The sequence below is a fragment of the Artemia sp. Qi Xiang Cuo genome, chromosome 11 (assembly GCF_049724085.1).
Source record: "Artemia sp. Qi Xiang Cuo chromosome 11, ASM4972408v1, whole genome shotgun sequence".
NCBI lineage: Eukaryota > Metazoa > Arthropoda > Branchiopoda > Anostraca > Artemiidae > Artemia > Artemia sp. Qi Xiang Cuo.
Window position 1 is genome coordinate 11284768 of NC_142804.1, and position 21087 is coordinate 11305854.

General features: G+C 33.0%; 1 protein-coding gene and 1 long non-coding RNA gene across 2 annotated transcripts in view; both read left to right on the top strand.

Annotated features, from left to right (window-relative positions):
* The window catches only part of LOC148946632 (neuroglian-like), a 30649-nt gene extending 19092 nt beyond the window's left edge, over positions 1 to 11557 (top strand). Inside the window, exons 5-7 of the mRNA XM_089096374.1 lie at positions 85 to 272; positions 4660 to 4839; positions 11549 to 11557. Coding sequence (XP_088952500.1) covers positions 85 to 272; positions 4660 to 4839; positions 11549 to 11557 — 377 coding nt within the window. The remainder of the gene's footprint in view (positions 1 to 84; positions 273 to 4659; positions 4840 to 11548) is intronic.
* Positions 11558 to 13842: 2285 nt separating this feature from the next.
* On the top strand, positions 13843 to 20012 carry LOC148946633 (uncharacterized). The gene is made up of 2 exons (XR_016142438.1): positions 13843 to 13913; positions 17464 to 20012. It is a non-coding gene; the product is annotated as an uncharacterized LOC148946633 (long non-coding RNA).
* Positions 20013 to 21087: the final 1075 nt, after the last annotated feature.

The following is a 21087-nucleotide window of genomic DNA, read 5'->3' on the forward strand; positions in this document are numbered from 1 at the left end:
TATTTTAAGGAAAAAGTTTTTAACTTTTGAACAGGAAAGAGGGTTTTATGTTGCAATTTTTTGTAAAGTTCTCTTCGTTTTCAGATGTACCTAATGCTCCCAAGTTGGTTGATGTACAGTGCAACCCAAGAAATGCCATTATTGAATGGATTCCTCAGGGCGACAATCACAGCCCAATTATCTATTTCACAATTGAAGTACGAAATTCGTTTACTCCGGAGTTATGGTATAGTCCCTTTGAAAGTGTTCCTGCTACTGATAGAATATTTACTGTAAGTATTCTAAGTTAAGTTTAATTTCAGTATTATTCTGATGACGGTCTATCTAAAGTAAGAGAAATAATGTCCTATTTTTTAACGTCCTATTCTTTAAGTTTTTGGATTTATGTGCTTAGATATGAAACAGTTTGTAATAACGAACAGTAAGAATGGAGCGAAAATAGTAAATAAATAGAATGGTAAATAACTAATAGTAAATGAATAAATAGAAAATAAATAGAATAAATAGAAATAGAGAATAGAATGGAGCGAAAATAATCTTTGTAAAGAGCCCCGGGAATAAAAACGTGATTAAACATAATTGCATCGTATTAACGAAAAGGATTAATTCCAGTAAAAAAAAAACGATGAAAGACGCGAAAAAGAATATTACTGCTTTTTCAAAGATTGAGACTAGTTTTTGGCTTATCAATTCATGAACCCCAAATTTGTTCAGTCTCAAATAGTCTTGATACTTTAGAGTGTGTGTGTGGACAGGGCCAGGTAGACCCTAATAAAGACATAACATTTGGAAGTTTGGTTGAATCAGTATTAAGTGCCTAAAACTGGCAAAAAAAACTTTCCCTAGTCGCCTAAAACCTAAAGGGTATTTAGGCAGGAGCAATGGAGGCCCCTTTTGATCAGCATATAAAGGCAAAGAAAGTATTTAAAAATATTGGTTACATCAATTTCGGACACGTGAGTTTTTGGAAACGTGAAATTCTCCTCTTTTTGGAAAATCGAATATATTTCAAGAAATTTAGCCCGTATTGATCCGTGCTGCCACTAGGCTCTCAAAGTCCCTTAACTTTTCATTAAAAAGCTCTAAATACACAAGAAGTCCCTTTTTTAATGGAAACCCATGTACATACTTCATCCAAAAAGTCTTTTAATTGTGTTACTAACCGTTAGTCTCTTCGAGAAATCAGATAACCTTGTTTTTTTCTGTGTCAATCTAGAAGTCTTTAATTGGCGTTAATTGAAAGATTGTTAGTTTTTACAAAACTCACATGGGAGCCCCGAAACAACCATCTGATGATCGAAGGATCTTGATTTACATGAGTCCAGCTCAATAGAACCGTTCCGTCGGTAAATTACTTAAGAGTCAAAATTATAGGAGCCTCTACACTAACTAGAATGAAAAAGGGATGTATTTTTGAAAGGATATCTATTCTTTGTTTGTCCTCTAGCATCATTCCCACAGACCACGACACCGGCAGCATCGTTTTTTGTACATGATTGTTAGATTATTTTTACTTGTGTTTTGCACACCGTTTTTACAATTAAAATTAATAAAGTTCTCTGTGGTTTACAACAGTATCCCCCCGGTAGAAACCCCGACACATTAGATAAAATAAAAAACTTGAATACTTTAAATGGGGACGCTCTGGTCGACAGCAAAAAAAAACAAATAAAAACACTTTTTTGGCCACCGTGAACTAAAAAATTCAAAAAAAAACTAACACTGATTAATCGTGTTAATCAACTAGGTTATATTTTATTTTTTAATTTTTTTTATTACATGGTTCTTTGTTTTCAGGCTGGTAAACACTACTTACCAAACAACTGCTCAATTGCTTAGTGAAGTCTTTTACATTAAAATATAACTCAACTCCCATTTCCCCCAAATTTTTAAGATAAAAGTGGTTTTATAATATTTATCGTTAAAAATAAAAAAAAGCAGATTTTAGTTTATCTATTGTTGGTAAGATACCGCTAGAGTAAGAGATGCTATTATATTCCCTTTAAGTTTCATATATTCTTTAGCGTAATTATTCTTTTGATAGTAAAACGAACAGAAATTATTGGTATATAAAAAGGGTTGGCCCCTCCTCAAGACCTTTCTCTTTACGTTAAAGTTTTGAGTTTTTGTCCCAATTCTTTAAGAACTATTCCTGGAACACAATGACCGTTTAATTCAAATGATAAGCTTTTTTTAATTCTATACAAAACTTTACCACCACCCGTAAAAAACTCGTAGAATTTGATAACGTTTTTGTCCGTAAAACCTTGAACAATAAAAACTTCTTGGTTCCCAAAGCCAACTATCCTTTCGAAGGCAAGCTAAACCCTTTTAAACTTTTTGGTACCATGTTTTTAACTTAATTTTGATGATTTTTTGCTATTACTTTTCTCTTCTTTTTTTTTACTAATTTGGCACCCACTACTGCGAAAAATTGCGTAAGTCCCTATGGGAGTCATTTCAACTAAAATGGATTTGCAGTTTTAAGTTTTAAGATACTTATGATTTAAATTCCTCTTTTTCCCTTTCCTTAGCACTTCTCACCGAAATTAACAAACTCATAAAATTCTTAAATTTAAAAATCTTATTTTCTGTGAGGGGGTGGGGGGGATTTTCCGGGGGTTTAACGCCAAGAACCGATTATTCAGTCCATTTGGAAATAAGGAAAGCCGGGTTAAGTTAGTTGCTTTCTTTCTACCCTTAATTGGCAAATTTTGAAGATGCTCTTCTCAACCACCACACCAGTTTTTTTTTCTATGCTACGAGCGAACCTTTTCGTTGCCTGTTGTTTAACTCGATTTTCTTTGTCCATAACACACTAATCACACACAGGAAACAACTATTAAAGATTGACGAATAATCGAGTTACTATTGCATTTATGTACGGAGGGGCACGAAATACGATAAAAAAAACACCCCTATTCTTTCATTAATACTTCAGATTTTTTTTCAACATTTTATCTGTTCATACGACATTTTATACAAATTAAGAAAACTAACAAAAACACTATAACGTTGATGGCTAATTGTCCAGACACTTGCTTTGCCATGGTAGAGATCCGCCGATGTTAAAGAATTCGCAGCAGTTGTCCCTTGTTTTTTTGCCTCAATTGTAGAGTTGCCTTTGGTTTTTTTAAGTTGTGACATCAGTTTAGTGTCTCGTCTTCATGATCCAGGTTCCACAGCACCTGTCCAGACTTCTTCAACATCAACGTCTTGATTTTATAAATAGTGAGGTCTAGTTCTCCAGCTCAAATTATTGTGCAGATGACAGCATGCCAAAAACAATTTTTCTTTCTTTGTTTGACTCAAATTTAATTTCTCTTTGAAATATTTTGAATCGTTTTGTTAGAATTCCGAAAAAAATTTAGACTACTCTCCTTGCATGAGACAATCTATAGTAGAAAATAAATAGCTCTATTTTAAGGCTTCATGAAATTTTTTCCCGCTTTAGCGCAACCAAAGTACATACTACAATAGCCAAATCATTATTCTGCATTTCACACACGATAGAAATTCACTACCCGGCTCTGAACTGAAACTATAAATATGGCCGTGAGATTAGCTTTGGTCAAGATTGAAGAGTCTATTTTCGAGTCGATTGAAGGTTGATTGAAGCCCACATCAATGGATTGACAGGCTTTTGATAAAAATTATTGAACGTCTAGGGTGTCCTTTAGAATACTGGGAGGTTGTCAGCCCTACACATGCTAATTTTTGCTCGTTTTGGGTTTGACTCTGTTATTTATTGTACTTTCTGTTCGTTTTCATTTTAAGTTTCATTTATTTATTGATTTTGATAATTTTACGCTTGGAAGATTATTCATCTTAATTTCTCCTCATTTTTGGTTTAATGGAACTTTTTAATTTTCTTTGAAAAACTTGTTTTGTGGGAAGTTTTTTTTCTTATTAATTTCTGGTTGTTTTTTTCTGACATAGTATTTCTATGAAAAATAAAATTTATATATTTTTCCCCACTTAAAAATCCATAGTTTCGCTTGCTATTTGTATGTAAACTGAACCTTTCAACAAAACTGAACATATAGTTTATGCCCTCCTCAACGCCTCGCTCTTTACGCTAAAGCATTTTACTGTTTAACAAAAATAGTGTTGTGAGAAAGTCAAACGTTAGCGTAAAGAGCGAGGCGTTGAGGAGGGGACAGCCCCTTTTATATACGGAATAATTTCTGTTCGTTTTAAGTTTTAATGTCGCTCCTTACTTTCAGTTTAAAAAACTTGTGGGAAGTTCACCTGCTTTTCTCATATATACAACCATAAGTTATTTTATATATCGTCCCAAAACAACCCATTGTATTCCTATGGGTCGTCTAGTGTGTATGTTAGGAACATTTGCAGAGACATTTTTTACTTCGTTAAAGGTAGGAGGGACCAGCCGTGATTTGGCCAAATATTTCAACCGAAAATTTTGTCAGCACCTCTGTTTGAAAGACTCTTAAATAATGCATTATAGAATGTACCAAAAAAGTTTTTTTTTTTTTGTTTTCAGATTGAGTGTGACATGTTAAAGCGAGCATTCTCCTTCCTATGTCTGTGAGGCTTATGGATAGTATGCAGGAGGGGCTATTAATTTTTTGGTTATTCTTAGGATTTCTTGCAAGTGTATATTTAAGTTTTCATTTGAAGGTGTTTGAATTTCAGGCACCACTGTCTCCGTGGTCGAACAGCAGTTTCCGTGTCAAGGCAGCCAATATTATAGGAGGATCCATCCCCTCAGAACAGTCTGAGGTTTGCACAGCTCCACCAGATGTGCCATATTCAAATCCCAAAAATATTCGTTTCAAGAATTACAAGGCAAATGTGTTGAAAATCAAGTGGGAAGTAAGTATTTTTTTCAAGAGTTTATAGAATATTTCTAGGCTACTTTTTACGCTTGTCTGTCTTTCTTTACTTCATTTCTTCCTTTTGTCTCTGTTTCTGATTTATGCACGATTTTAAGGTGGGATTTGTGGAAGCTGAATCTACTATCTACAAAGAAATGGGGGTTTTCAGAGTAGAAATAAAGCGTAATCAGTGCAAGTGGTAAAACTTTCCGAAAAATAAGTTTTTCAAAGAAAAGTAAAGGCCATTTTAAACTTAAAGCTCAGAAGATACAAATACATACTAAAATACAAACTTAAAACGAACAGAAATTAATTAAAGAATCATAGCAAAAAACATACAACAAGTAATATTATAAATGAGTAAATAGCTCTTAAAGAGAGTAAAACTTGATTGAACATGAAAATCAAGCTTAAAATGAAAAAAAAATATTTTGCTATTGAAGTGTAAATGAAACTTAAAACTAACAGAAATTAAATAAACAATCAATGTTAGCACACATACAATAGATATTAATGTAAATTATTAAATAAATCTTAAAACGAGTGAAACTTGAATAGAATATGAAAATCCAGCTTGGAACGAACAAAAATCACTACAAACAAGAGTTTGGGTACTGCCTCTTTCTATCACTGTAAAAGTCTAAAACCTACTGCGTCATTGGCACTACTGAAAACCAATTTTATGACAAATATTTTCTTTTGTGCTTAATATTGAAAATAAACATTAAAATTATACTAAAATTTTGAACTGATGAGCTTTCAGTAATTAATATCATTATACATCAAATATTCAGTTTAATTTATTAGCTCTTTCTAAAGTTGTTCAAGACGAAAATAGCTTTACTACAAACAAGAGCTTGAATACAGCCCCCTTCCTTGACTGTAAATAAAAAGCAAAAGCCTACTGCGTCATTTGCGCTTAACTGAAAACGAATTATATTACAAATATTTCATTTTCCAGTTCTTACAGCATTGAAAATAAAAATAAAATCAGTGAAATAAATTTTTAAACTGATGTTTAAGCTTGATTTGCATATTCAGTTTAAGTTTCACTCGTTTTAAGATTTGCGTATTCATTTATATTACTATCCATTGTATGTCTGTTTCATTTATTGTTTATTTAATTTCTGTTCGTTTCAAGTTTTAATTTATACTTCAATAGCCAAATTTTTTTTTCGTCTTCAGCTTGATTTTCATATTCAATCTAAGCATTACTTGCTTTAAGATCTATTTATTCATTTATATTATTACTTGTTGTATGTTTTTTGCTATGATAGTTCATTTAATTTATGATTATTTTGGGTTTTATTTATTCTTTAATAGTAATTTCTGTCCGTTTTGAGTTTGAATTTTAACAAATATTTGTATCTGCTGAACTTATGTTTAAAAGGGCCTTTACTTTTCTTTGAAAAACTTGTTTTTCAGAAAGTTTTTTTTTAATTAATTTTTGTTCGTTTTTGATTAGAACAAGTTTCAAGTTTTTAAAAATTTCTTGTTTCAAAATCAAACTTAAAAAAAAAATTAAATGTTCATCAAAGTGTCAAAACTGGTATCAAAGCAGCAATATCAAAGTGACAAAATGGGTTTGGGTCAACCTCGGAGATTTTATTATCTGCTGTTTGATCTATTTTTAACAAAATGGCTATCTCAAAATTCTTATCGGATGGGTTGGGGGAAACAGGGCTTTGGGGGGGGGGGCTAATTGCTCTTCAGTCTCTTCTGACTCTTAAAAAGTGAACTATAACTTCCTATTTTCAGTTAAATGAGCCCTCTCTGAAGTTTATACGAATATCCCTCATATAAGAACCATATATATCCCCAGAGTATAACTTACAACACGTGTCCCTGGGCCCTGGGGGGGTTGTGTCGACCCCGGAGTTTTAACATGTGATATTTGAACTATTTTTGACAAAACAATGCCTGCGCCCCGGGCCCTGGGGGGTGTTTCGACACTGGAGTTTTTGTTATCTGACCTTTGAACTATTTAAAAAAAATTACTATCTCAAAGTTCTTATCGGATGAGTTTGAGGAAAAAAAAAGCATGGAGGAGGTGGGTTAATTGCCCTCAGATATCTTTTCTTTATTCTTTATTTTCTTTACTTCATTTCTTCCTTTTGTCTCTGTTTCTGATTTATGCACAATTTTAAGGTGGGATTTGTCGACATTGTTTTTGCTAGATTTTTTTTTTATTATTATTCTTCATCAAGTTATAAGCTGTTATTCCCAGAGAGTATAGGTAATTTATCCAAGGGGAAGCTGAATCTACTATCTACTAAGAAATGGGGGTTTTCAGAGTAGAAATATGGTGAAATCAGTGCAAGTGGTGTTCATTTGATTTATGTTCGTTTTGGGTTTCATTTATTCTTTAATAGTAATTTCTGTCCGTTTTGAGTTTGAATTTTAACAAATATTTGTATCTGCTGAACTTATGTTTAAAAGGGACTTTACTTTTCTTTGAAAAACTTTTGTTTCAGAAAGTTTTTTTTAAATTAATTTTTGTTCGTTTTTGATTAGAACAAGTTTCAAGTTTTTAAACATTTCTTGTTTCAAAATCAAACTTAAAAAAAAAAATCAAATGTTCATCAAAGTGTCAAAACTGGTATCAAAGCAGCAATATCAAAGTGACAAAATGGGTTTCGGTCAACCTCGGAGATTTTATTATCTGATGTTTGATCTATTTTTAACAAAATGGCTATGTCAAAATTTTTATCTCATGGGTTTGGGGAAAAAGGGCTTTGGGGGGGGGGGGGGCTAATTGCTCTTCAGTCTCTGACTCTTTAAAAGTGAACTATAACTTTCTATTTTCAATTAAATGAGCCCTCTCTGAAGTTTTTTACGAATATCCCTCATATAAGAACCATATATATCCCCAGAGTATAACATACAACACGTGTCCCTGGGACCTGGGGGGTTGCGTCGACCCGGAGTTTTAACATGTGATGTTTGAACTATTTCTGACAAAAAAATGCCTGCGCCCCGGGTCCTGGGGGGTTGTTTTGACACTGAAGTTTTTTTTTATCTGACCTTTGAACTATTAAAAAAAAAATTACTATCTCTAAGTTCTTATCGGATGAGTTTGAGGAAAAAAAGCATGGAGGAGGTGGGTTAGTTGCCAACAGATATCTTTTGACTCTTTACAAGTGAACTACAACTTACAATTTCCAATCAAATGTGCCCTCTGAAGTTTATGGGAGAATAGCTTCCATAAGAACCCTATATGCCCCCAGAGCACTACTTACAACGCCGTCTCCGGGCCCGGAGGGGGGGTGCATTGACACAGGAGGTTTTCTTATCTGACATTTAAGCAATTTTTAACGAAATGGACATACGTAAAGGAGTTTTTGTTATATGATCATTGAACCATTTTTAACAAAATGGCTAACTAGAATTTTTTATCAGATGTATTTGGGGAAAAAAGGCTTGGGAGGGGGCTAGTTGCCATCTGATCACTTTTGACTCTTAAAAAGGGCACTAGAGCTCTAAATTTCCAATCGAATGAGCCCCCTTTGAAGTTCATATGACGATCCCTTCTATATGAAGTGCCTCTGGGAAAAAAAATAAATGGAGATTGGGGGGAGGCTACCTGCCCTCCAATCCTTTTTTACTTTTAAAAAGTGAATTACAACTTTATCTGATGCATTTAGGGCGTGAATGGGGGGGGGGCTAGTTGCCCTCCACTTTTTGACTCTCAAAAAGCGAACAAGAACTTTCAATTTCCAATTAAACGAGCCCTCTCCGAAGTTTATACGAGCATCCCTTCCATAAGAACTATATATGCCCCCAGAGCATTACTCATAATGCCTGCCACAGGGCCCTGGGGGTTAGTGTTGACACCGGAGTTTCGATATATGATCTTTGAACTATTTTCTAACAAAATAGCTGTCACAAAATTTTTATCGATGCATTGGGTAAAAAAGGGTTTGGGGGGGCGGGTTACCCTCTGATATCTTTTGACACTTTAAAAGTCAAGTAGAACGTTCAATTTCCAATCAAATGATTCCTCTTTGAAGTATATATGAGCACTCCTTTTATAAGAACCATATATGCCCCCTTGGCATAACTTATAACCCTCACCCTGAAGAGTCTGGGGGGAGTGCCCTGCTCAAATATATAATTTCCAGAAGTTTCAAGTACGTTGAACAAAATGAACATCTCAAAATCTTTATTTGATGTGTTTGGGGAAATGGTGGGCTTGGAAGCGGTGTTAGTTGACTTTCAATTACTTTTCGACTACTAAAAAGAGCACTATCCATTTAAATTTCCAATCAACTTAGCCCTTTTTAAAGTTTCTAAGGCAACGCTTTCTATAAAAGCCTCATATGCCCCCAGCGCATAACTTACCCCCCTTGCCCTGAGGGCTATGGGGGGTTTCATCCACAAAACCTAATGTCCAGCACTTTTAACACCGTAGAAAAAAAGTACTCTAAAAAGTTTGTTTGGATGCCGTAGGGGAAAAGGGGGGCGGAAGATGGGGGGGGGGTTTATTGCCCACCAAAGACTTTCGACTATTAGAAATGGCACTAGCCCTTTGAATTTCCAAACTAATTAGTCCTGTTTTAAGTTTATGCGACAAATCTAAAAAAAAAACTTATATTCCCCTGGGCTTAACTTACAACCCATGCCCTGAGGGCCGTGGGGGAGTGTCCTCCTCAAAAACATAATTTCTGTCTGGAAATCAACTACGTAGAACAAAATGGCTATCTGAAAATTTTGATTGGATGTGTTTGGGGAAATGGTGGGCGCGGAAGGGGTGTTAGTTGCCTTCCAAACACTTTTGACACGTAGTAATGGCACTATAAGTATCAATTTCAATTTTATATAGCTCTCTTTTTCTCTTAAATTCTTCCCACGTCAATGTGATTTTCTAATGGAAAAAAAAAAATAAATCAGACCAACGTTGAGACGCCTGGCCGTTATAGCTTAAAAAATCTAAAGGTGCCTGTGATATATATATTTTAATTTTTATGTTTGTCTTCAAATATTAGAACACATTGTTATTATCTATAAAATGCTTGAGATCTATCACAATGGTCATGGATTTTTCTACAAATTTTCTTGGCGAATATATAAGGTTACAAACTGGAAAATCAAAAATATCACCGACTGGCAGCACTCATCTGTAATGATCCTAACTCAGCCCTCATACACACTTTATAAAATAAATGTTGCTGCTGTGAATGAGAGATGAGATTATAATGGTACTGCTGATTACGTCACTTGATGGTCCTGTGACGATAGTCATGATTAACTTTTTATTTAAATTTATTTATATTGGGTATTTAGTGACTCATTTTAGATCTGCCTTATTGGAAATCAATATTGACTTTTAAATCATGATGATTCACATTAATATGTTTGAATTTTAATTAATGCAATTTGAATATCTGCATGCGTGTTGATCTTTTAAAACAACTGTTAGTCGAATAATGCACCCTCATCTGCAGTATTACCTGATCTCCAGATTCATTCTGTGAAAGTTATAAACCAATTACAGCTGGTGTTTTTTATTTATTTTTATTATTTTATTTATAAATGCTTTTCTAATAGAAATAATTCCTTTTATTAGACAGTATAATGCAATGACTAAAAAATTATGGATATTTCAATCACATATACAGCAACCGTCATCAGCGGATATACTAAAGTAATAAATTTAAAACCAACGATTTGCATACAAAATAAAATAGTTGGACAGGATTGCGAGAGATGACAATTTAAGTATTTTAGTTTTTTCTGTTATTAAATATATATATATTTCTTTCATTTTCAATTTGAATTTATATTGTCTACAAAAACCTTATATGCCCCTAATGCATAAATTTAAACCCTTGCCCTCAGGGGGTGTCATTCTCAAAGACCTAATTTCCAGACATTTCAACTATGTTAAACAACAGGGATCGATCACAAGTGTGTTTTGCTGTGTTTTTGGAAAAGGTAGGCGTTGAGAAAAAATTATTCAATGTTTGTTCGTGTGTCACTTTGTACTTTTCAGACTGAAGAGAAACCAGATTTACCTACCCATTTAAAGTAGCACGATGCTTATCTGTTTATTTTGTGAAATCACCTCCTAAAAATCAAACCGTAAATGGAGAAACTTATTCTGGAATTCTTCTACTTGGGAATCCAAGTCTTTAGCTGAAGTGACTGTGACCCAGTTTTCTTCCGTCATTCAGTCACCTAAGTGCAGCATACCCTGGTCAGTGACCGGCCTTGAATTAACTTTGGTTACTGAATATTTAATTTTTAATTTTTCCAAGGGGTTCCACTGTAACATATAATGATAACTTCCACCAAGTGGTGCTAGTTTACTTGGATTCTGGTAATATTCCGAAAGATTTGTCAGGATTACATTCAAAATACCCAAATTACACAAAAATACCCTCAAAAAACGTAACAATTTTTTATATCTATTTTTATTACGTTTTTAATAGTCAGGCAAACATTTCGGGGGGGGGGCGGTGGTTTAAAAACCCAAAAATTCCTTTAACCCTGATTTTTTACACAAAAAATTTAATCAGACCGTCCTCAGACCTTCTGCCTCATCCCGATCCACCAAAATCGTTTTAAATTTTCTGTTATTACCTTTTCTGCTTTATTAGACTTATATGTTTTTTTTTTCTTTAATTTAATAACCTAGGTACTACAAACACCTACGTTGTTTATACTGTGAGTTTATATATTTTAAATTAAAGTTAATTTTTTCAAAGGTTGTTTAAAATCGAATTACAAATGATTAAAGCGGCTCAGAAGATCCTTATAGCTCGAGGTGACCTTTGACCTTGATTTCATAGTAGGCATCTTATCGTAAATCTACCATCAGATGTTTCTGATTGACACTACCGAATGTGTCTTCCAGCTCTCTTACTTCTCCTGAATCAATGGCTCATTAAAAATCACTAGATTGGTAATATTGTGTTATAGATATAAAATTTGTTTTACGCTGTCAAATGTATAATTACGCTAAAGTGTAGCTGAAAAGATGTAAAAATAGTGTACTGTAGCGCTAGCTGTAAAAATAATCTACAAAACACGGTAACAAGCTTAAGACGGTGGAGTTGTCTTTGGGAATGATGCTCGAGGACAAACCAAGAATAGATCTAATTTCAAAAACAAATCTCTTTTTCATTCAAGTTACTGTAGATGCTCCTAAAAATTTGACTGTTAATTAATTTATCGACGGAAATGTTCTCTTGAGCTTGACTCATGTAAATCAATATCCATCGATGATCAGGTGGCGGTTTATGGTCTCCCATGTGAGTTTTTTAAAAACTAACAATCTTTCAAGTAACGCCAATTAAAGACTTCTAGATTGACACAGAAAAAAACTATGTTCTCTGATTTATCGAAGAGACTATCGGTTAGTAACACATTTAAAAGACTTCTTGGATGAAGTCTTGACATGCCTTAACCTTCAACAAGTGATTTCTGGTGTATTTAGATCTTTTTAAGGAAAAGTGTTGTAATTTGAGAGACGCTGGGAAGTTCGGTTTTAGATATTTGTTTTGTGATTAAAATCTAAAAATAAAAAAAGGAATTTTTTTTTTTGCATGGACCGACAAAAAAAAAATAATTTACGTAATGATGGTAACATCGAGTAAATAAAAAATAACAAAAAGAATAATAACTTTTAACTAGTAAGGTAGTTCAAGACGTGTGCACCGCAGTGTCTATAAAAATATTACGAGTTAGTTAGCCCCCGTCGCCCCCGATTGCTTATTTGGCCAGAGGATCCTGTTTTTTCTTCTTTTTTTGCAAATTTTTGTTACTAAATTTTTAAATTCTGTATCTGATTTTACAAAGTTTAAAATTTATAGTAACGTGTGAGTGAGTATTAATAGAAATTTTTGAGTTTGTAAATTAAATAATGTACAATTTAAAAAACGCTCACGCAATTCAACCTGTATTAAAAATATTACGTAACTGAGTTAATTAACCGTTATTTCTAATTCTTTGAATGTCTGTTGTTTTTTGTTTTTTTGTTTTATTGTACTTTAAAACGAAAAAAACAAAAAAAACGCATTAATAATAATGTGTTGTAATCTGTTTTAAGTTTGTAAGTTTAGGTCCCTAATTTATAAGGGATGGGGGGCCCTCACAGCTCCTCATCACGACGCCCATTGCTCCGGTCTTGCTCGGGACACCAAATAACCTAGAAGTCTGACTATCCGGAATATATGTAGCCTCGACTGCTGTTTAATTATTTAATTGGCATTAGGTGGACGGGTGTTAAAACTGGTGGATCTTATAGTACAAAAGAGGTCTCAGTATGCTATATCTATGAGTACAGTCTTTTTTGCAATAAACTGTCAACACAATGTTTATAAAGTTTATTTTTTAAGTTCATGACCATTGATAGAAATTCTTCTCTCTCTCTCTCAAACATTAGGAAAGAATAAGAATAACTTTCTGAAATTTAGTATAAATATATTATCATACTCACACGTGTTGGAATATTAATTCTAATTGTTACATAGTTTTTTTTTATTCTTATATTTGCTACTCATCAAGAGATATAATAGACTCACAGTAAAAAATATGATTTTAGGGTTAATATGGTCAAGACCCTAGTGACAACTAAGGGCTTGAACTGGTTTTCTTTTTTTTATTTCTTTTTCAAAATTTATGGGAGTTTGGCAAAAACTAACCTTCTGAACATCACACTCTCATGATCACACTCAACTAGCTACACGACTCTCTCTAGTCATCAATCAATTTCTAAATATTATATTAATATTATTTACAGATGTATTTATTGTTTAATTCATTTATTTTTGTTCAATATTCAGACATTTAATTAAATTAAAAAAATTAAGAAGGAAGTTGTGAAAATCTATACTCGTGTCATACCATATAAAAAAAAAAATAACAAAACGGTGCGTTCTATCCACAGGGAGAACGCGTGCCCTACTAAAATTAGCTATACATGTATTCACTATTGAACAATTGAACAATTGGAATAAAACTGAGGTAAATTAAAGCTGTTATTAATTTTGTTAAGCCATGGGGCAGCAATGGTGTTTTTCCTTTTAGGAGCGACTCTCTGCTATACCTTGATGCGTAACAAATAAATGAGTAAGTCATTTCTTCTTCACCTAGTTTTTTAGATACAAAAAAAAATTATAAAAAAGATTTTATATTTTATAAAATTATTAGAAGTATTTAGTAGAGTTTGAGTATTTTTTTTCTTTTAGTGTTTTAAAACAGTGTAACACTGAAAATTTATCTAATGTGAGCTTGCATATGTATGAAAATCATGCCTCAAGTATTTTTGTTTATTAATATATTTTTTTTTTTGAATTTATGAAGAAATTTTTAAGTAAATAACTTCTGTTAAAGTTATATGACAATTTGCTTTAAATTTGTATATTTTTATTTAAAAACACAGTACATATACAATAAAAATGTTAAAGCATAAATGTAAATGTACCTTCTTTTCACAAACCTTAGTAACATTCAGACCTCTTTCATATTCTTTTCTAAGAGTACGTTTAATTTTGATCTAGTTTTTATCAGGTTTTAAAATTCTGTTATTTTACTACGTCTATGAAAAAACATTAAAACTAGTTTATTTTTTTAATTTTTTTTTGCAAACTCACACACCTCTTTTATTTCGTCTCCCAATGGTAGCATTTCACACATATTTCTACTTATTTGGATATTTAAAATGTTAAAAAAGTAAACTATCCACTGACATGACAATAAAATGTAATTTTCAGTTTCTGTGTACGTTGTCACTTTTTCTACAAAACTGTTCAACTTCATTGCCACATTTTCTATTATAACGCCATTTATTTCCTTTTCTAGATATTTTATTAATTGCTCAAAATACAGTTCAAACAGTGATAGACTCGGCAGCCATCCTTGGCATACTCCAGTTTCTGCTTCAAATCCTCCCATGATGCTATTCAGACAAAATACTTGTAATGTTTTTTTATTTATCCTATTTATCCATTTTATGAATATCTCTTGGAAACCGTAGTAATTCATAGTCCATTCTAATTTTTTCTTCATGTTTTATTGAATGCTTTATTAACATCATAACTCGTTATCCTGTGTTTTATTTCCTTTTTTTGTTTTGACTTCTTGCTTGCATTATTACATCTCTTACATTAGCCAACCCATCTCCTGTTTTCTGGTTTCCTAGTTCTCCTCTTCGGTTTTATCTTAGTACCGATGGTTACACTGATATTTAGACGGTTTTCTAATACGTCAGATACAATTCTACAATAGCAATTGGTGATTTTAACTGGCCTCCAGTTGTTGAGATCTTCAGGGTTACCTATTTTTGGTGTCATCCCTAAGCACTTTATCTTGATATCATCATTGTTTAGTAGATCATTAAAGATATCTTAATTTCTTCAACAGGTAAAATTTCATCTCAGATAACCTTAACCGTGATGATTTGAATAAACATCATATAATAAGATATTATGATTATATTCATGACAAATAGATTTCGTATCCGAAAAGACTATTTTTTTAATATTAAATCCTCCCGGGGGGATACATTTCGATGTTATTTTCAGCAAACTAGATTATTATTCAAATATTACAAATGTTTGTATTTCAATTTTGATTTGAATTTTTGTTAACTGGCAGTAGGCCCAAAATCAATAGACTTGAGTGCTAGTAATAAATAAAGCTGACGGGAATCTTCAGAAATTATTAACTACCTTTATCCTTTATCCTCTCCAACCACTCTGTAACAATAAACTTTTCCTCAAAGTTTTTAATCGACCCCAAAGCCCTGAGAAAAACTAAATAAAATTTTAATTAAACTTTCTTACCTATTTAATCAAAACTTATGTTTTGTAATTACGGTTTAACAAATTACATCTTCTGTAATTTCTTTTTTGTTGTAAGTAACGTGGTACTTATTAATTATTGGCGATATTTATGTAGGCTATGCGGGATAAATTTGTTTACATATTTGTCTTAAAAATTTTACTAAACAGGATAAATTATAAATTTGTATTTCTTATGGTGCTTTTTTTAGCATTGATTTTAACAATGTTTCTATATTTGTATTAAATTTTGTTTCTCAAATAGTTATGGACCGGGTTAAAGTTGACAACAAATCAAATTTTGTTGTGTAAAGCAGAAAGGATGTTCCACATTGCTTACATAGTAAATAACCATACCATCCACTTAACCTTTCAGACATTGATTGTCTGTTATCTCCCCAAGTATCAATTTACTTCAGGTTTATCAGTTAACTAATGAATAGGATCAATTGTTGCAACAAGCAGACATGGAATTTGGTCATCTGCCTAACAAGCTTAACCCAAATAATTGGAAACCCCAAAAATGCTTTTCAGAATCACCCAAATTTATGTCCAAGTTATCTGCTCTTCAAACACACTGCAATCTGAGAGTGATCTTCCATTAACCATATATTTCTTCCATGTTTTAATAGTTCCGGCTGACGTTCAACGTTGGACAAAAGAGAATCTCTGGGACTAAGACTTTGCTTGTTCCCATTCATAATGGTAACACACCTATTAAAAATGCATAGAAAATACGTGATCCAAACAGCTGAATTGCTTAAAAAACAAAATAATGCTTAACTATGTCTTCCTTGTTTAAATGGTTCGGCCTAATGGTAGCCTATTGATTACTAACTCTTTTTCAGCGTTTTGCTGCCAAGCCTTAGTTCTCTCAGTTTAAAAAGAAAGCTGTAAATTAATGTACCATTGTCCAATGGCTTGTTAAAATGATGCAGAGTTCGAGCACAAGCATGGTATTCGCGGTACTCTTTTGGCAAAAAAAGCAGTTTGTTGAAAGTATTTTATATTGAATAAATTTTCACACATCACCCCAAATTATTCTGTGAAACAAATGGCCTAAGTCTTTCCTGTTCTATAGCTGAGTCATAGCTATACACAATCCCCAGATAAAGAAAAAAAAAATATTATTCTACACAGCTATAACTAACAGCAAATTCATGTTAATATTTATTTCGATATTCTAAAATCATGTGGTTTACTCTCCCTTTCTGGCGATCTCCAATCGGATCCCTCTTGGGACTGAGGTAACGAGAATATTTTGATTTACCAGATAACAAGATGGCATAATCACCCCTACCAGCTGATGTTTTTTTTTCTTGCGTCATAATGAATTTGAAATACAACATGATTCATGTCTAATGAGATTAAAAAACAAATAGATCTTTTGCCCAGCTGTGTTTTGCCAAATAATCAAAAATGTGATCGATTGACTTCTATGGAACTAAAGCACAACAAGGTACACTGATGCTTGAACCATTAAGGTCAAACTTGTAATAGTCAGGTTTGACCCGTTTCGAGTTATAAATTAGATCAATATTGAAATTTGCTATATCCCTGTTTATTGAAACATTTGCAAACGTACATTTTTTTTTTATTTCCATAGCTTCCCTCGCCCATTGAGCATAACCTCTGTCATTATGGCCCTGGCATCGTCAAATTTAATATGATGGTTAGGGTTGAAGAAAATGTGCTCAGCTACCTTAGAAACAAAAGTTTTAAGAGGCTTGCCTAATTTTAGAGCTTTTCTTTCGGTGTTGGCAGAGTGTAAGCGTATTCAGGTTGTCAAAGAGTATAAATAGAATCTTTTGGGAATGATATTAAGTTTTATTTTCCAGGTCAACTTAAGGAGCCGTAACTGCGAAATCCCAGGTATTTTTGTCAGTGCTGCCATGTATTCTCGAGTTTTGAATCTCTGGTGCTTTGTGACTGTTGCCGTAAATTTATGACTTGATAAATAAGTTATGTAACCCTTGAATTTTTTTTTATCAGTGCTGCCATAGGTTCTCGAGTTTTGAATCCCAGGTGTTTGTCAGTGCTGCCATAGATTTATTTTGTAATCCTAGTTGTCTTTGTCAGTGTTGCCGGGCTAATGCAATGGTCAATAATCTTTGGTGCATAGATAAAGAAAGAAGACCAAAACAGTTCTTTAGATATTATATCATGTTGAGGGTATTTGTCTGTCTTTTGCAACTTAAAAATAAATTGGTGCTCTTAATTACAACTTACTCTTCAGTTAAATCTATATTAAAGCTGTCGTGTCGGTTTTAATAACCTCTATATAAATCTATATTGCATAGGCCTTAGACATTTAAGAAAAGTTTTGTAATTTCCTTCAAAAGAAATAAACATATTAATTTTCTTTGATCAAAAATGGGTGTCATCTTGATTAAATGGTAATGCAGGTAATCATAACTATTAATCTTAAGTAAGCTGTAATTTATTCTTCAACACACAGAAAATTCTTGGTATATTTATTTATCAGTATAATCTAACAATTAGGTTACTTCAAAGATTCTATGGGTTTGCATGAGCTTTTTAATTTTTTACAAAAAATTAAATTTATATTCAAGTGCCGTTCAGTAGAGCACAGTCGTTACCCGTATTAATAAAGTTATTGCAATTAATTGCCTTAATCTCTGTTAAATTCGGGGAAGGTTGTTTATTTCCTTAGTAGATAATCATTAACCTATTAATCTTGTAACTAGAGTTGTCATATAGTGTCAAAATAGTGGACTATGTCCACCCTTAAAAGACACTTGTGTCTGTCCAATGCAGAATGTGTCCACCTCTGCCCGTCCCGTTAGTTTAGAGTTTAGTCTTTAATATAGTAATACCCGAAAATACCTATATAAATGCCTGGATCTGTTTTCCCTGATATAAGTCCCTATTTTACGAAGTAAAAATGTTGTGGCTTCGTAAATATTTGGAATTAGACTGCATTTTCAAATTATTTTCTTTATCTTGCACATGACTTTGTATACAATTTTGTATTTTGAATATGTTAAAATTACGCTAAATCACTTCTTTTGAATGTCTTTGTTATCAAATATCGTTTGATAAGATTTTTCTCTGTCTAAAAGCTGAATCTTGAATGTTTTTAACCTCCCCCTTCCCTACCCGGGGTCTTTTTATTTATTTTATTTACGCTAGACATAACTGGTGAAAAATCATAACCAGAAATTTTGCGAAGCGGAATGAACCCTTTTTGTCTTTTTAGGGCCAGGGGAAAGAATTGTACCGTCTTTTTGGCAGGGTCGGAGGGGAGATAGATGTCTCTCCTAGATGTCAACCTGCTTCTTAAAACCTTCAGCACTCTCTAAGAAAAAGCTATTGAGACCATTTTTTGAAGTTCTATGAACCTCTACTTTTGAAAACTCCGAGTACGGCGTCAATCAATTTTTTAAATAGGGCCATATCATACCTACGCAACAGATGGGGGGAATTCCTTCGGGTCTGAGTGTTCTCCTGTAAAGACCCTCATGCTACAAAAACACAATTTTGCGTGTTGTGATTACCTAATTAAAGGAAAACTATTTTAACAGTTTGTTGATATTTTCCTAAGCGTATTTGAATTAACATATTTTACACTTTATATTTAATTGTGAATTTGTTGAAAGTCTTAAGCTGACAGGTCTTTCGCTGGTGTTTTTTGTTCTTGCTGATTTGGATTTGTTCCTATGAATAGGTATGTTATACTTAGCCCCTTGAAGCAAGCATAATTTTGAAGAAAAAAATATTCAATATTTTAGCTTTGTTTTGTAAAAAAACGGTCAAACAGGAACTGTCCATTTGAATTAATTTTGACTAAGTATTTTATGTTTCTTATTGTTTACAGGCTTTAACAAAAGTTGAAAACTTCCATATAATAAACAATTTGTTCACATATAGAAAATATTTTTCAAATTTTATGACAAATATAAAAAGTAGATGCAAAAATGAATGTGACTGTCTTATCATAAATTATAAAGCTGCAACGTTTGTTGTTCATCTTTTACTATTATTTCTAATTGGCCCAATGCCAAACTTACAATAAGAGACGTAGAAATTGAATTCATTATGTATTTAATTATCGTAAAATGCTAATATGTATCGAGTTTAAGTTGGCTCCAACACGAAGTAAACCACTCTCGGAAATTAATTCAGATTTAGGTTGCAAATTGCTAGAATCAGACTTATTGCTTTCACTGTAAGACTTAATGTTTGTACTCTCATAACAAAATCACTGTAAGCAGCTAGACATATTTATGTGACAACACAAGTGTTGAACCAATTACAATAGTAAGGACTAGGTTTCTTCGTAACCGTTTAATCTAGTGTTTACTCTGAGTTGTAATAAATATTTCTTATATATTTAATTTTCTTAAGAATAAATTATCAATGATAATGTTCCTACGTTATTGTTGATAGAACCCTAGGACATAAGGCTTGTTTCATGGTCCAATTTGTTTCTCAGAATTTGAAAATTCATTGCTAAAATTTGCAAGGTCTATTGTCAGCCAATCGAGGTACTTGTTCAAACTTCTGGATTAGCTGACATATTTTGGAAGTGGTCAAAGGGGTCTAGGCTACTTGTGGAAGGACAAAATGATTCCAGTGAATGAGCCCTTTTTCAATATTGGGTCAGGGGATTTACTTTTGCTTCAACTTTTTTTGGAAAATAAGCTCACAATATTGCTTAACTTGTCACCATGTTAAAAAATCTCTTCATTTATTATGAGGAGGTAACAATTTAGTTGTATTGCGTCTGCGGATGGAGAAAAATTGCCAAATATTGTCCTTTTCGGCCAACCGTATAGGGCTAAACAAAAAAGCAGGTTGTCCGTGGCCAGGGTGGGAGGATGTCATAAAGAAAGGTTTAAGAGAAATGGAAACTTCCTTGGAGGGCGTGAAGAGGGAGCCTTTGAATAGATTGGGATGAAGGAGGAGCATGCGTAATTGTGTTGGCCTCAGGCGGCTTGGTGCTGTGGTAAGCTGTTAGAAGTATTAGTTCTTTTTTACCTAGTTTGCCAATTACAACTTGCTGCTAGAAAGAGGGAAGGGTCTGACATCTGTAGTTTTTATGGGAAGTGTCGACCTCAGGCTGGATCGATGATTATGACGTCATATTTTGGAAAGTTGCATATTATTCATACTTGGGGCCGAGTAATTTTTCTAGTATTTGAGCCAGAGCCTATAGTGTGTAAATTAATGGGGACTTATATAGTTTGCACAGGAGAAATGCATCATGAAATGGATATAAACAAATTTTGCATGCGTTTTTGGTTTTTTTTTGTACCCCCCCCCCCCCCCCGAAAAAAAATCTGAGTAAACCCCCCTCCGAAAAAAAAAACCTAGGTACGGCCTTGGAGTTATCGTTCCAATGAGCCACGTTTTTGCTTTCAACCTGTAAATTCTGTTCTAGTAGTTAAGCGGACAGGCACCAGTTTCAAGTCAAATTTGGACTAAAATTAAAAGATCCC